This window comes from Emys orbicularis, chromosome 7 (genome assembly GCF_028017835.1).
Source record: "Emys orbicularis isolate rEmyOrb1 chromosome 7, rEmyOrb1.hap1, whole genome shotgun sequence".
Taxonomy (NCBI): Eukaryota; Metazoa; Chordata; order Testudines; family Emydidae; genus Emys; species Emys orbicularis.
In genome coordinates, this window is record NC_088689.1 from 95,589,446 (window position 1) to 95,605,305 (window position 15,860).

The following is a 15,860-nucleotide window of genomic DNA, read 5'->3' on the forward strand; positions in this document are numbered from 1 at the left end:
CCCTTTTTAAAGGACGAGGAAAGCTGATCTTGTGGTTAAGACACAGGACTTGGACTCGAGATCTGGGTTGAGTTCCTGGTTCTACTAGGAATGTCTTATGTGATCATGGGCAAGTCGCTTGATCCTAAGCATGCTGAAGTTAAGTATGTGCTTGCATGCCTTTCTGAATCAGGGCTATTTTATCTTATAGTCTCAGTTTTCTATCTGTGAAATGGGGATAATGCTTCATTTTTCACCCCTTTTCTGTGATGTCTAGGTTTTCTGTGCAAGAACTATCTTACTATGAGTCTGTACACTATCTAGCACAATGGGGCTCCAATCTGTTGTGACCTCTACTCACCACTATAATACAAATAATAAATAGTCTTTGAAAAGTTCGTGTATAGAAAGCCAAAGCATACTGTTTGATACACTACTAGAGGGATATTTAAATAATTTAAATAATTATTTAACAGATTTTCATTGTATTCCTATTAGAAAATCAAACATATAGATCACATAATGGTAATTTCTTATGTATATAAGGCCATAAAAGCATAAGCTACAGGCTACAAATCCATACTAGTAAAAATAAAACTAAGTGACATTCATATCATTTCACTTTCTTTTTCATTTTTGTAAATATTCAGGGAATTGTTAAAAGAGATGAAGCGGTATTCAGGGCTGCCAGAAGCCACAGAATTCCTATCTTGATGGTGACATCTGGAGGCTATCAGAAGAGGACAGCACGGATAATTGCTGATTCCATTCTTAATTTGCACAACCTGGGGCTTATTGACAAGGAGCTAGCAACCAGTGAAGCTAAAAACCCCAAGGTAGAACTGATGATTAGAGAATCTATTTTAGATTTAACTAACCTGTCATTGCAATAAGACAGTACTGTTTTAGAAAGAAAATTCACTAATTGTATAGTGTTTATATATAGGAACAAAAAGTCTCCCCAGCTCTGTCAGGGTTAATATAATATAACATGAGAGAAAGATTTATTTGCCTATAAAACATTAACAAAGTAGAGATACTAGCTAGTCCCAGAATGATTGCAAGTGTCTGACTTGCTTCTGAAGCACTTTTGAGTAGCTATGGTATGAAAGGCAGCAGATCTTTGAGAATTAATTTAGAGATATACTCAAGGGCAGTGTATTTTTGTTTATAATATATAGTATAACTAGCTTTAATTGTTTCTCTTATTTTTATGGAAAGTCTACTGTGTTATTGAAAGGGTTGTACGGGTAGGCTCTAAAGATTGTCCCAGGCCACTTAGTAATGGTGCAGTTGTTTCAGTAGATGGGAGGAGGGAAATGTTAAGCCCAGAGTAGAACAATTTGAATGAGAGGGCTTCTCAATAATTGCAAGGACAATAAAAATGCAAATTGAATTGTTTTTGTGCTGTACCTACATTTTCTGGATTTTGATAGTACATTTTGGAAATGTACATAAGTAGATGAGATAAAGATTAGCAGAGAAAGGAGCAGTATTGACAAAGAGAGGAACAGACAAGAGAGGTGTGAAGGGTAATGTGACAGTTGTGACAATGTGCATGTAGTTTGCGCAGAAATTTCCACAATATCCTAGTAACGCAAATTGTGCACTTTGGCACATTTTATTGTAACATTAGAGAACCATGTTGATCCAAACAATTGTCAGAAATATTTCCCCCATTCAATAATTCATAATACTTCTCTGTATATTTATTATTCCTGTAATAATAATGAGGATCGTGCAACACTATTTGGTAAATGTTCTGCTCTAAGTTCAGCACCTCTGGTTAATCTGACATCAGCAGATAATTCAAAATGTTAAAGAATCACAATCTCTCACATTTACATGCACCGGAAATCTTTCCAAAAAAATAAGTGAATTTAGAATTCAGTACAATAGTGATCAAGAATTTATTATCCAAAAATAAAAATTACCGAGTGATCATTTGAAAATCAGGGGTGATAATTTGAATTAATTATAAACTATTGAGTTTCCCCTCTTACTGTATATATTACTATCAGATCATTTTTATTAATAAATTGTTTAGCTAAATTCTTTGCAATAAGTATGGACACTGCTGTCAGCCTTTTCTGTCAAGAAAAGATAAAAATAATTCTGCATTATTTTTAATTATTTTCTAGCCCATGTTTAAGTTTGGTACTGGGAAGTAGTTAACAAAAATATATCTACTTGTATGTCCATTAAACCATTCCTAATGCATTTGTAAAAAGAGAGATGGAAAATAGATTAAACATTACTGGATGTTGCAAATTATTGGAATTAAAGGAATGATATTTTACTTTTTAAAATGAAGGGATAGAGAGATAGTTGTGCAATTCATCTCTAGTTATTGATTCAGTGCTAATGTTTGTATAAAAGTTCTTATGAGTAATACTGAGAAAAATGGTCAATTGTTTGACTTCTTAAACCATACCATCTTATAAAGTAAATGAATTAGTTTATATTTTACTCCCTTTTCTCATACTGACTAAAATCTTCTTCTCTAAACAAACTACAAATTTGAATAAGAAATGTTCAGGTCCTATAATATGCAAATGAGGGCCAAGGGATTGGTTCTTCAACTCTGTTTCCTGTCTCTTTAAAAATAAGGGCTTTAACAAAAGAGTGGTGAATAGTCAACATTTTTGCATCCTCAGATAGTCAATAAAGAACTTTAATTTAAAAAAATGATGTAATTTGAAAAGGTTACCTCTGAGGCATCTCTAAGGGCTGGTCCACACTAAGCCCCCAGTTCGAACTAAGATACGCAACTTCAGCTACGTGAATAATGGTGCAGTTGTTTCAGTAGATGGGAGGAGGGAAATGTTAAGCCCAGAGTAGAACAATTTGAATGAGAGGGCTTCTCAATAATTGCAAGGACAATAAAAATGCAAATTGAATTGTTTTTGTGCTGTACCTACATTTTCTGGATTTTGATAGTACATTTTGGAAATGTACATAAGTAGATGAGATAAAGACTAGCAGAGAAAGGAGCAGTGAATAACGTAGCTGAAGTCGAAGTATCTTAGTTCGAACTTAAAGGTACTTACCGCGGGTCCACACGCGGCAGGCAGGCTCCCCCGTCGACTCCGCCTACTCCTCTCGCGGAGCAGGATTACCGGCGTCGACGGCGAGCACTTCCGGGATCGATTTATCGCATCTAGACAAGACGCGATAAATCGATCCCAGAAGATCGATTGCTTGCCGCCGAACCAGCGGGTAAGTATAGACGTACCCTAAGAGTTACACATGGTTTTCAGAAGTACAGCGGCCCTCTTACCATTATTATTGGATAGTGTAACAGTAGGCAGCGGGTTTTTGTTCTATTACAGTCTTGCACTTTTCACTTGCTCAAAGATTTGGCAGTAGACATAGCAGTAAGATACTGTCACTGATAGTAAACAAAATCACATACTAATTCAGAGGTAAATATACTGTGAAATATCTAAATAAGGCTTACTTTATTACTGAGATATATTAACTACAAAATCTTGAAATCGGGCTTTCTTGGAATGCCATGAATTGTCAACAAAATAATTTATTCAGTGGAGAATTGGGTGCACCTATTAAATGTAAAGAATTTGATCTTTGTATTAAAATACAGTCTATGGCATAGGATCATAGTTTTCTAAGTAGTATAAATATTTTGGAGAAGCCATTTTTCTTTGCCTTCTAAATGTTCACTTATATAGTGCTGGTTTCATGACACGAGTAGGGTTTCTGTCTTCACATGAAGGATGTCAACTTTTTTCTCTTAGTGATAGAATCAGCATGTAAAGTACTTAAGTAATGTTTAGTTGTAATTGAAATACTTACCTCAGTTAACACTAGTTCTCAGACTCTTGAGTCTGCTAGTTATAGAAAATTGTACAACTCGCTATAAATATTTGCTTTAAAATCTATTTGGCACACTGCACTAATGTTGAGTTACAACAATGTTAAAAAAAGCACTTTTAAAATTCTTACTGTAAGAATATTCAAAGTACTATTAAAATGTTGAGATTTATTTTTACTGATGTATTACTTAAAAATGTTCCTATACTTTCTTATAATTTTTATAAAATTACAGATTACATTTGTATCAAGCTAAAACACTGTAATAGTGCCATATGGTCTTTTCAAAACGTGTTCTGTTTGTGTTTAATATATTTATATTACTCTCTTGGTGGAAATTAAAATGATGTTGAATAATGTTGACTGACTTTTCCTCCTGTACTCTTCTTTCTTTTCCCTTTCCCTTTTCACATTTAGTATATAACGGAAATCTCAGCAAAATAAACTCAGTATCAGCCTTAAGGAAGTTTGGAAGTTAATTTCATCACGTTGCTTTAAAAATCAAAAGGAAATAGCTTAGGGTTAGATTTTCAAAAGAGGAAAGGGTGAGCCTGCAGGGAAGCCATACCCATAATGATGTGGTCCCATTCAGTGTACCTAAATCACTTAGATCTTAGACATGTAGCACACTCTTGATCTATCCAAATCTTTGGGTACTTACCTTTCATGTAAACAGCACACAAATAACTTTTTCTCCATAAGCAGTCCCTTTGACCACAGTGGAACTACTGACAAGAGTAACGTTCTCAAATGCATAAATATTGACTTCTGAAATAGAGTAGTCTAGTCTGAGAATCATATACCTGACCCTGCAAACACTAACGCATGTGCTTAACTTTACATGGATGACACATCCCATTATACTGTGCCCAAGTGTTTGCAGGATTGGTCCCATAGTTAGCCCACAGCAAACACTCATTGGCATTTTGGCATTTTTACTACTAGCTTTCAAAAATGGAAGCAGTATGTTTTCTCTCTCATATCTTAGAAAACCCCTAATGGAATGTATTTGGTAGAACCACCGAACTGCTGTGAGAGATGTCAAGATTTAAAGGCATTTTTTCATTAATGTGGAAGAAAATGATGTTAAATGGTCTTGTGGCTAAGCCACAGGATGAAATTTAGTTGATTCTGGGGCAGAGTCTACCACTGACTTTCTGTGTGACCTAAACAAGTCACTTAATTGTTATGGCCCAAAGGTATTTAGGCACATAACTCCCATTGATTTCAGTGGTAGTTAGGAGCCTATATCTTTGAGGATCTGAGCCTATGTATCTAAGTTTTCCTGTCCACAAAGTGGAAATTTTATTTACATAACAGGTGTGTTGTGAGGATAAAAGAACTGGCTCATAACTTTTCTATATCTGTGCTGGAAGGAAGCACTCCATGCATGGGTCTCCCTCAGCTTGTGCCAACCAGGGGAACTGAAGTTAGCTCCATGGGTCCAACTGCCACACAGTAGGAGTGGGCGAAAACGGGGCAAGTTGGAGGAGTGTCACACAACTATTCCTCTATTTGGTACTTTGGAGTTGAGTCATTAAAGCTGATACAGCCCAAGGTTCTGTTATCCTTTCCGGTGTGCCCCTTCCCCCAGGGTTCTATCGCATCCTGGGGGAGTCTGGTTCTGCAGCTCCAACAGAGTCATCATGCTGTCAGGGACCAGAAGGGTGGGTCTCTGGGGGCAGAGCCCTGCAGAGATACAGAGCCTCAGTAAAGTTGGTGCTGGCTTTTGGGGGATCTGCCGGGTTTGTGATGGGTCGTGCAACATACACCATGGGGATCAGGGGAACCCCTGACCCCCCCCCCCCCATGCCTCTCCCAGTGGAATAATAGGGAGAAAAACTCCACAAGCAGGTTATCATGAAGATTCCCTCCCCATGGGTTTTACTGCAGGAGGTGGCGATCTGGACTATAAACATACATAAAGCACTTGGAGATTCCCTCCTGGAAGGCACTGTAGAAGTTAACTAATCTTAGGTTAAGATTATTAACCTTACAGAAGTAGATGAATTCTGAAATTAAATTATAACTCTTGAATTCTCAGCTGCATGTATTGTTATTGCAGCAATCTCCAGATAATACAGATTACTTACAAAATAAATTGGGTGTAAAAGATGAGCTGACTGGTTCATGTAATCATTGCCAAAAGAATACATTCAGCAGGACAGTAGCCTCCTGGATTACCTAGTCACTGGTGTGTTTTAGAAAGATTTTTGTGAAATGAAATCCTGTGATTAATTATATTAAAATATAATTAGTAATTAACCTTTAAACCATTTAAAATTTATTAACTGGACCTCTGTTGCAAGTTCAAATTAATTGAGGTATCACCTCAGCCTCTTAAAGTAAGTTTGCAACCTGGGTTTTCTCATTATCATACTTTGCAAATATAAAGAAACTTGATTATCTGTATAAATTTGGCCCAACATTACTGGAAATATTAGTTTAAAACATTAGGGAACAAACCTTTTAGCATTATAAACCATATTCTCATCTCCAAATCCTGCTTAAATCTGTATCTTATGGAGATCATAATTTTCTTCTAATTTCTAAATTATATTCTTAGCTCATCCATAACTCCTGTATTAAACTGTGATAGCAGTATAGGTATTTAATTGCAAACCAATGTTTTGTTCAAAGTACAGAGACCTTCATTAAGCTTTTCTGTTAGAATTATCCTTCCAAACTGATAACTAAACTCTTGCCAAAATGATTCTCCAAATGTTCCCAAGACTATCTGTCTTGTAGAATTTAAATGAGCACATATATCACCCTGGCAAGTTGCCCCTTTAAGCACTCTGTCATAACGTATTTCCTCTTAATTATTTTCAGTTTCATTATTTACAGTTTTCTACACATTTTATTATCTTTGGTTTTCCCAGTTTAGTTTTTATAGAAAATTCACCAGTTCATTCAGATTTTCTGGTGCCAGTCTAGATTAGTTAGTAATGTCTTCATTTTTTATGTCTTCTTTATTAATTGTAACATTAACTTTATATGAACAACTCCACGCCCCTGAATATCCTCCCTACTTGTTTCAGTACTTAAAATTCAGTTCTTAGTGTTTTACAACTCATATTCCCTGTAGGTTATACCACTATTGTCTTTAGGAGATGAGTTACTGGGCTACCTTCTTGTAAAACTTCCAGTGATTCTCTGAAATGTATTAGTCAAATATTAGTCTACTTAATTTTGGCTGTAACTTTATAATATTTAATTATAACTTCCCCACCATAAAAACTTAAAATGTTTCTCACAAATCAGAATATTGATCACCAGGAATCTGTAGATTATTACTATAAGGGGGACTGGTAATGTTATATAAAAATATTTCACCTATAGGATGATTCTGATCCAGTCTGGAGGCCCAATCCTGCAATAATTCCATGCGCCATGTCCCAAATCTGAGTGCTTACAGGATCAGCCCCTTGTTAGTAACTGGAAGAAACATTTAATGGCTGTTCAGCCTGTGTGAAATGAATAGGTCTGAGGTCAGTTCCTAAGAGAGTTTCCACATCACACAAAACCACCACCATAATTGTAGAACTGTGCAAATAACCGACTTTTTGGTTCATCTGGCGGTTCTGAAAAATCAGAATAAAAAGTTGCTTTGGGTAGACCTGAAATGATTTTTTCCCCCAATATTTCAGGCTACCCAATAACTGTAGTCTGCAACCAGGACTAAGATTCTTCTTGGTGTATTAAAGTGTGTATCTCTGTCAGTTGCCCAAAATTATTGATTAGCATTCATATGAGGACATAATACAATATGGGTCTTTCAGACCCAAAAATTGTCCCTGTCAAGAACAGTTAATGTATATAGAATATATAGGACCTGTTCTCTTATCCATTCCTATGAAACTAGCTAGTCTTTTGTGTCTGCTGTGCAGCTGGAAGCTGCTGTTTGGTATGTAAATGTCAATTTTGCATTCTGTGTTGAACTTTGTAAGTTTCATTACATGCTGCACCAGTTCAAGCTTAACTGATGATAGCAGTGGCAGGAAGTATGTAGAAAACTTCCCTAGTGTAGAATAACAGTGTGCGGTCATAAAGGCAGCTTTCCTCTGAAGTACCTCATGCTGTGTGAAAGGGCTTTTTTATGCAACAGCATGTATCTGTCTAAGCACTCGGGGACAAATTTAGATTTGAGGTTGGTCCCAAAAAGTCAAACTGGAGCAATTAATATTGCCATTTCTGTCCATTTTTGTTGGTTGGTTGGTTGGTTTCTTCCCATACAATAAGTACCAATGTTCTTTCACTAAAAAGAAAAAAGTTTAAAGTTTTGAAATTTAACAGTGATTCACACAGAGGCATCGCCCGCAAAGTGAGAAAAATGGTTCATTATCAGAAAAAATCAATTTTTCATTTAAAAAGACGAATTAAGGTCTATTGATCTTTCTGTAGTACCCTAAAGTGGCTCCATGTATGGGGAGCAGTTTGTGTTGTACATTCATGCTGCTCCCTTAAATGTATGCTTGCCTTCCAATGCTGCTAGTGTAATTACTAAAAGAAAAAGCCAAAATACCTTTTATAATGAAGAATGTATTACAAGGAAATGAAACTAATGTGGTGGGACAAAAATATTGTTTGGCATAGATACATCTTCTCAATATTCTTGTACTCACCTAATTTTTCCAGTGATGGCAGCCAATGATCAGTTGCCTATCTGGCCCTAATTATTTTTTAAACTTTGCCTTGGTAGTTCCCATAATTCTACATTCTGAACCATTGAAGTTAAGATGCAAGGGGATCACCTCCCATTCCCATACCCTCTCTGAGGCAATTATAGTATCTGGTTACATGAAAAAGTAAAAGAAAGAGAGTATTCCGGAAAGACGAGAAGAATATATTTTTTTTAATGTGACAATTGTTGTTGCTTCTTTACATCCCCCACGTTTTATCTGTGCTGTTTATTTTCTCTTCCTGAAGGTGTGGAATTTACAGATTTATTCGTAGCAAATTCCCTCCCACTTCCAACCCCCGTGTGCAGTCCCTGCTGCTCTAATTTTTTTGTAGTTCAGTTCTCTCCCCCTGTACGTTGGCTATTCCTCCAGTTTGGATGATGTCCTAATTTTGATCAGTGTTAAATTTATGTAATAGAAACAACCACACTGGATCAGACCAATGGTCCAGCTAGCCCAGATTCCTGTTTCCCTAGCACGAAGCACTGCAGAGGAAGGAGCAGGAAACCTGCTGCATAGATCCCAAAGCATCTTTCCCCCAATTCTCGGGGGCTTTTAGGCCAGGTCTAAAGTTAGATTGACCCAGCTATGTCACGCAGAGGTGTGAAAAATCCACACCCCCTGAGCGAGGTAGTTAAGGTGACCTAACCCACAGTCTCCACAGCGCTAGGTCGACGGAAGAATTCTTCCATCCACCTAGCTACCACCTCTTGGGGAGGTGGATTAAGTATAGCAACTGGAGAACCCCTCCCATCCTTGTAGTATCTGCACTGAAGCACTGCAGCAACTCAGCTGCAGCGTTTCTAATGATGACATAAAGCCTTAATCTTTACTATTATCTCTGGATATTCTTGTTCTCTATAAAAAATATTAAAAGAATGCTCTAAAGCAAGTATGTAGGAGCCCAAAAGGTTCTGTCTGTTTGATTAAAAAAACCAACCCTCTGGAAATCCTGAACAACCTGTAATTTGCAGGAAGCATTAGTTGAAGACTGACAGATGTTTCACTGTTCTTACTACAGAAGCAGCCCTATGGGCTACCTAGAAGTTCTCCTTTTTGTGCCAACAAAGACAATAAAACATTAATCCTGTCCTACCTTCCTCAATTCCCATCATTTCCCTAGGGTTTATTTCACTGTAATTACGTTCCGTTTGGATTGAACATTCAACATTCACCATAATGTTGAAATATGGACTTGTTTACACATGAAAGGTAGGGTGTGAATTTAAAATAGATTAATTATTCCTGATTAACTCCATGTGTGGATACTCTTTTTCTGGAATAAGAGCATCCAACCACGAAGTAAATCAGGAATAGCTATTTGGGAATAACTCTACAAATAGACAAGCCTGTAGAAAACAATGATGCCTGCTCAAAATGTTTCAGAATTTTTAATCTAAATTAATATTTGAGCCAGTCTCATTTAAAAACAACTCCTCCTGCCCCCCCCCCCACACAAATAAAGCCTAACCACCTTTATCAAAATGGTGGCTACCTAAAGTTTTCCTAAACTTCTGCTGATTTTCAGCATCCTTCACAGGCAAAGAAATCCTTTGACCTATCAGGCCAAGTATCTCTGATAGTTTCATGTCATCATCTAATCTCAGTAAGAGACATGTATGTTGATGGTTTGTTCTCTGTTATTGCTGATAAGTATTAATTAAACCGCTGCTAAACTTGCTGGTTTAAATTAGCATGGGTTTCACTGAACTTTTTTTGTTACTTTATTTTTGCACTGTCTTGCACCCCTTGAGTTTAGCTTTGGTTTTGGCTCATTTGAATGGCAAAGGTGAAATTCAAAACATAACTGATAAATTGAGTTTAAACTCTCGGCATTCTAGGGCTCATAATTTGTGAAGTTTCACTGATCCAGAAGGCCCAACTCCGTGATCAAGGATTAGAAGTTTAATTTCCAACCCACAAAACTGCATCTCAAAAAAACTTGTACCTAGCTAGAAGCATTAAAAAGTTTTGCTTTGACAAAAGGTTTGTGGGACTCATAGGGTATGTCTACACTGCAGTGTAAGCCTAGGATTAGTAGAACTCGAGTTACCAGTCCCTGGGTTTGTTAACCTAGGGCTTGAGCATCTACACTCACTTGTAACCCCAGGTTAGGAATTGTTGAACCCTGAGGCTCCAGTATCTATGCAGCATTATGCAGGCCAGAGTCCAACCACCCATATCCCACACTTCCTAGCACCCTCCCAAAATGTGGCCACTGTAGCCCTTTGTTTGTGGTGTAGTGTGGGAAAATTTGACTGTCCACCAAACTTGACTGTCCAGAGGACAAAGAAAGTCGGCCCATAGGATTGTGGGATACTTTTGGTGGACTCCCAGATCACAAGTTCAGTGGGGCTGCGTCTACACTGCAAAGCAACAGGCTTGAACCCTGGGTCCCGGCTTGACTCAGGCTCAGAACCTGCACCCCCGGGGGACCCTGGGCACAAAGCCTGGGTTAGTGCAATTTTACACTGCAGTTTAGACATACCCATAAAGAGCTACGTAAGTCTGAATTCCGATCCATGTTAGAAGACCGAGCTAGCAGGATGCTACCTGGTTACAGATTTCGTTGTGAAAGGCTTGCATTGCACTAGTAACAGAAGTTCCTTATCTCATTATGCATATCATTGTAGGATTGGGCCCATAAGGTATAACAGAAGAGAAGATCAATACAAAATATTTAATAGAACTTTTATTTTAGAATAAAGGATGTTTGTTTTGGAGGCAGAGCGTATTCTATTGAAAACATATTTTTTCATAGGGTATAAGAATGTGGATACTTCAGTGGCCTTTTTAGCTACAACACAAACGTTAGTTTGTTGCTAGCAATCTACACACAGAATGTTTCAAATTATATGTCTATAGGAGATTTCATATTTTGATATGTTATGGATTGTATAACAGTTGTAACCCATTAGGTTTGTTCCATTTCTAGTCTACAGCTGGTAATGCATTCAGCGAAGAATTATCTAAAGCCTGTGGTTCATGAAAATAGCCTCATACTGGCCAAATTTCACTGGTTTCAAGTTCTTACACAATCTGGTTTTGAACTTCAGAGTTTAACTCATAAAAGATATCCACAAAGCAGAGTCCCAGGTTTGTAGCAGAACTGATTATAAGAAACACCCCACAAAGGAATTTGAAAATTGCTATAGCTGGATTTTTGCCATTTGAAAATTGATTAAAATCTGGAGCTTAAGCAAAGGAATTGATAGCAAGATGAATATGCATGGGGAAGACAGGCCATGAATATGACTGTATAGTCAGTGTCCAAACGGTCTCATATGAGAATGGCAGCTGATTGCAAGATCCATCCAAACACAGCTCTGGAAACTATTTTATAGCATCATTGGTGGGTATGGACCTTTACAGACACATGCAAAACAAAGAACCAATTTTTGATCTGTTACACTATTATAAATCTGATTAAAGTAACATCCTTGAAGTCAGTGGAATTGCATTCACACTGACATAAATGAGAGCAGACTGACCCAAAAGCCCTCCTCTGAAGAACTTATGATACAGGGACCTGATTGTGGAAATACTAATGGACATAATGCTTACTACCCCGCATAGCACTATATCTGGTAATGATTGCAGGCTCAGGTTCTAGGGACTCTTTATTGTCTTCACTGGAGCTAGTTTAATGAGTAAAGGATGTGTGGTTAGGTGCTAAGTTAGATAATGTACAGACAGAAGCTGGCAAGGCAGGAGATGCAACAAGCTCATGTGATTTGGATTGCTTATGTTTGACACCCATTTTATAGTTACAGGAGAGTGGGAAGGAATTAGTTTGGTTGTGTTGTAATTTTTATTATGTTTTATATTGTAGGCAAGAGAGTCTGGTTAAAGGTGGAAAGTTAACTGAACAAAGTGAATAGTCAGGAGGAACTTGCAAGGAAGAGCATATGTACATCTTTGTGGAAAGGAAAAATGTCGTACATGAAGATACAGTATTGTGCAGAGGCTTGAGATACTGATATTAGCCAGATATTGATCTTAGTTATGCTAGAGTAACGCCAGATCAGAATTCGTGTCACCATACAAAAGATGTAAGATAGAAGCAAGATACTAGATAAAAGGAGCAAAAGATACTAGATAGAAATATTGTGGAAATAATATGACAGATCTCTGGTATGCTTTATTGATTTGGATTATAGGAAAATACATTGTAAGGCAGATTGTTGATTTACTGCAAATTACTACAGACAACCAGGACATAGTTCAACAATCCTTCCTGTACATTTTTGAAAGTGTTTGCAGAAGGACATAGAAGTCTGTTGTATTTTACATTTTTGCTTCATATTTGCAAAGAAAAGGATTCATTTGGCCAAAATGTTTTTCAACATGAAGTTTCCCACAGTAAACTTCCACCATAATGCCTGGTGTGCCATTAGTTCACCAAATTGTCATGACATTTTAGTTGTGTTAACGTTCCAAAGAGTCCAATGAAAGGAATTCTAGCAAAGTGGAACAGCAATAAATTTGACTGTTGGCAAGTTAAGGCGCTGGCTATATGCCAGTTGTGGGACTTGCCCCAATACAAACTTCTTAGTAGTAAAGTTACTAAGTTAGTTAAGCTACTAAAATCATAATTACTCAAACTTTTATTTTAGCACAGAAGCAAATAATTGCATTAACTAATAAATTGGCACATTCCGCAGAACAAAGTGTACTGTCCACTGTCTGCCTTGGTATTCCTCCTCATTTGCCAAACCTATCAGCCCACATCATTTTTTCCCACTTGGGTATGGGGATGTTTTAGTTCTTAGGCCCTGTCTGTTCTTAATTTAGAAATCATGTTAACTTAAGCATGGCTTGTGTTAGAAAAGAGCTAATGTGCTTTGCCTGCCCAGTGCCTCATCACATTATGAGTGTCTTGACTTAGACATCTGTATTGACTAAGGATGAAAGTGGCAAACAGGTCAAATTTTCACTTTTTGGGGAGCTCTTTGTCAGACTTAGTTTTGTTCCATTGCTGCTTTCACAATATTATAGGATCCCTTCCTGCTCCCCCAAGCGCCCCCACCCCCCATTTTTTAGTTTGCTGACAGTGCAGGAGGGGGCATACCAGCATATTCCAGTTATCTCTTCTATCTCCGCCTCTTTTCCCCAGCCTCCTTTTCCCCTTTGTTGCCAAATGTAATTGCAACACTTGTTTGCCTGAGAGATGTCAGATGTTGCTCAGCAAAGAGAGGCTATAAGAGAAGTGGTGTTGGCCATGTCTTCTTCCTTCTTTTGGGAGATGGAATCCAGACTGAAGCCTGTACATTGTACTTCATTTTCAGACTCTTCTTTTTACTACTCCCCCCACAGGTTCATCGGTCTGGGAGTTCTGAAGTCACTTTTGAATCTTGTTGCCATGGCTAGCTATTTATTTTCTCTCTCTCTCTCTCTCTCTGTCTCTCTCACACACACACGCACGCACGCACACTCACACACACACACACACACACCTCTCTTGTCTTAATCACTAGCCCCACACATTGTAGCTTCAGCCATCTTCTCCTAGTCAGTGAAATGACCCCAGTACAAGGTGCCAAGTGAGAGAAATGTACTCCAGTTGCCCTCTCTTGAAGCAGCTACTTTGGGGAGAGTTTTCCTCTTCTTGCTGTGATCCAGAAACTAATAAAATGATAATTCTGGATTCAATCTTTGACCAGTCTGGTACTGCTGCCAGGAACTGACGGCATTTGCTGAGTTCAGATAGATCTAAGATTTAGGAGCTTGCTGCTGATGTGCTATGCCAGTTATTGTTGTATAACTGCAAACATATTCTTTCTTCCCTTGTTATTTTTCCCTAAGTACGATAATTTTCTTTAATATCAACTAGATATATGCCCCCTCAGCAAGTTCGCAGATGACACTAAGCTGGGGGAGAGGTAGATATGCTGGAGGGTAGGGATGGGGTCCAGAGTGACCTAGACAAATTGGAGGATTGGGCCAAAAGAAGTCTGATGAGGTTCAACAAGGACAAGTGCAGAGTCCTGCACTTAGGAAGGAAGAATCCCATGCACCACTACAGGCTGGGGACCGACTGGCTAAGCAGCAGTTCTGCAGAAAAGGACCAGGGGATTAGAGTGTGCCCTCATTGCCAAGAAGGCCAACAGCATATTGGGCTGCATTAGTAGGAGCTTTGCCAGCAGATTGAGGGAAGTGATTATTCCCCTCTCTTTGGCACTGGTGAGGCCCCATCTGGAGTATTGCATCCAGTTCTGGTCCCCCCGCTACAGAAGGGATAACAAATTGGAGAGAGTCCAGCGGAGGACAACAATAATGATTAGGGGGCTGGGGCACATGACTTACGAGGAGAGGCTGAGGGAACTGGGCTTATTTAGTCTACAGAAGAGAAGAGTGAGGGGGGATTTGATATCAGCCTTCAACTACCTGAAGGGGGGTTCCAAAGAGGACGGAGCTAGGCTGTTCTCAGTGATGGCAGATGACCAAACAAGAAGCAGTGGTCTCAAGTTGCACTGGAAGAGGTCTAGGTTGGCTATTAGGAAACACTATTTCACTATGAGTGTGGTGAAGCACTGGAATGGGTTACCTAGGGCGGTGGTGGAATCTCCATCCTTAGAGGTTTTTAAGGCCCAGCTTGACAAAGCCTTGGCCGGGGTAATTTAGTTTGTGTTGGTCCTGCTTTGAGCGGGGGGTTGGACTAGATGACCTCCTGAGGTCTCTTCCAACCCAAATATTCTATGATTCTAGATGACTCTGCAGTGCCCAGCAGATCAGAAGCAGTAACAGAGGGGCTAATCCTGAGAGGTGCTGAACACTTGTAACTTGCATTGAATTCAGTGGGAGTTGCAGGTGCTCAGCAACTCTCAGGATCAGGCCCAGAGTTTGCAACCTGTGTCATCCCAGACTAACACCCTCCAGAATGCCCAGTGACATAGTTCAGCTCATGGTGCTCGTACTGTGGAGGTTGCTTTTTTGAAGGCCTATTGGATTTCCTCTTCCACACCCCTACTTCCCTCCTCCTCCCCCGCCACTTTCTTTATTCAGACCATACTAGTGTAACCAATCTCTCTACTCACAGAGATGGAGGAGGCTCCCTCCAGAGCCTGCTAATGGTCTTGGAGAGCTACATGAAGTACTAGTTTCTATTGGAAACTGAGCATATTGGGCCTGGTTCTCATTAAGGCCCCTTTACACCAGAGCAAGGGGCAAAACTGGAAATCAGGTGGTAGGCTGAGTGACAATCTGATTCCATCCTGCTCCCGGATCAGTGCAGCAATGCTGCTGCCCTTTGCACAGGGCTTGTAGCAAAGCCACAATTTAGCCCTTATTTTAAGACAGCACTTTGAACAGATACAATCTTAGTGTGCTGAGTATACTATTGTAATTATTTTCTGAAACCAAATT

At 38.8% G+C, this 15,860-nt stretch overlaps 1 protein-coding gene across 1 annotated transcript in view; it reads left to right on the forward strand.

Annotated features, from left to right (window-relative positions):
- HDAC11 (histone deacetylase 11) overlaps positions 1 to 872 on the forward strand; it is a 59,485-nt gene extending 58,613 nt beyond the window's left edge. Inside the window, exon 11 of the mRNA XM_065408498.1 lies at positions 630 to 872. Within this exon, the coding sequence (XP_065264570.1) occupies positions 630 to 872 (243 nt within the window). The remainder of the gene's footprint in view (positions 1 to 629) is intronic.
- The last annotated feature ends 14,988 nt before the right edge of the window (positions 873 to 15,860 follow it).